General features: G+C 40.9%; 1 protein-coding gene across 1 annotated transcript; it reads right to left on the reverse strand.

The window, feature by feature from the left end:
• Positions 1 to 871: 871 nt before the first annotated feature.
• HELRODRAFT_147884 (hypothetical protein) lies at positions 872 to 1,135 on the reverse strand (the record flags this gene model as incomplete). The annotated part of the gene is made up of 1 exon (XM_009020692.1): positions 872 to 1,135. A coding segment is annotated over one exon (264 nt), but the record flags the coding sequence as incomplete, so codon positions are not given.
• Between the last annotated feature and the right edge of the window lie 619 nt (positions 1,136 to 1,754).

Here is a 1,754-nt window from a genome sequence, read left to right on the forward strand (position 1 = left end):
TTAGTTAAAAATTTAGGTGCATGAAAATAGATTCGTCTATATTCTCGAATCCCTAACCATAGGAATGCTTGGCAACGAAACAATGTCTAGAAAAAAAAATTGGCGGAAGCAATAGCAAAAGAGCAGGCAAACAGTCGTTAAAATTGGGCGGCTCTGAAAAGAGCCTTTTGTTATGGTGGTGTGGTCGGGGGCCTCCTTCGGTTAATCAGAATGATTGCATTAGCTTTATTACGTTAGATAGGAAAGAGCTGAAGCAATTTTTTGCTAAATAACGTGCACAAAGCTAACTGCACGGCGTCAATTTGATTGCATTATTTATTTAAAGAAGGTAAACTACAATAATTATTCCCATCATTTCATGTCTATAATGTAAATTAATCGGCAAATTTAATCAGCGAAGGAACTTTCAATACGATTTCATATCGATGATTAAAATTATTTTTGTTGCTTATGAAATTTGTTGGTGACAGCTGAAGCACCTCGATTCAATTCATTAGCAGCATTATTGAAAGCGCAAGAACATCAGCCGTTGTTAATCAGTTAAAAAGTTAGGTGCATAAAAATAGATTCGTCTATATTCTCGAATCCCTAACCATAGGAATGCTTGGCAACGAAACAATGTCTAGAAAAAAAAATTGGCGGAAGCAATAGCAAAAGAGCAGGCAAACAGTCGTTAAAATTGGGCGGCTCTGATAAGAGCCTTTTGTTAAGGTGGTGTGGTCGGGGTACTTTTTTACTTGGCTTGACTAGCCTGACTGGCTCCTCCAGTAGAGGCGGAACCGCTTCCGCCGACCTTGGCAGTCTTCTTGGGCAAGAGGACGGCTTGGATGTTTGGAAGAACGCCACCCTGGGCGATGGTGACTCCGGCCAGGAGTTTGTTTAACTCTTCATCGTTTCTTATGGCCAACTGAAGATGGCGAGGGATGATACGAGTCTTTTTGTTGTCTCTGGCGGCGTTTCCGGCCAACTCCAAAACTTCGGCCGCCAAATACTCCATGACCGCTGCTAAGTATACGGGCGCTCCGGCTCCAACTCTCTCGGCGTAGTTGCCTTTGCGCAACAGCCTGTGTATTCTTCCTACCGGGAACTGCAATCCGGCTCTGCTCGATCTGCTCTTGGCCTTTCCTTTGACCTTGCCGCCCTTTCCTCTTCCAGACATTTTTCAATAATGTTGTTCAAAGCAAATTGGCAAAGGAAAGAATCTCTCTATATTATTGCAAACGATTCTTAATTTTCGACAAACACTATGTTTATATATCCCTCGACTGCATGCTAGTAACTCTCGGATAGTTATTTTAATATATCACGTGATGCAATACGCATTTACCACCAATCAATGAGCGGCAGCTTGTAAATGTATATTTGTACATTCATTTACTACATGTCGGCTGTAGGTCTGTAGGTTTTTAGGCATTGTGCAATTGTTCTACATACGTACACACACACACACACACACACACACACACACACACACACACACACACACACACACACACACACACACACACGTTTGCCACGTGTATAGACGTTATATTACTTATTGTTTATGCATTAGTTTAAGTTAAATCTTTTTTTGACTTAGTTTTTCATTCAAATATTTATTAATTCGTCAAAATATCGACCGATTTTTATTTAGCATAACTCAAATAAAATTCAAAATTAGGCGCGCGCGGATCTATCACCTTTCTTTGTTCTTTCTCTACCCTCTCGCTCACAAGCACGCTCTCTCACAGGCAAACTATCTCGCTCGTAAT

The sequence above is a fragment of the Helobdella robusta genome (genome assembly GCF_000326865.2).
Source record: "Helobdella robusta unplaced genomic scaffold HELROscaffold_283, whole genome shotgun sequence".
NCBI classification, from domain to species: Eukaryota; Metazoa; Annelida; class Clitellata; order Rhynchobdellida; family Glossiphoniidae; genus Helobdella; species Helobdella robusta.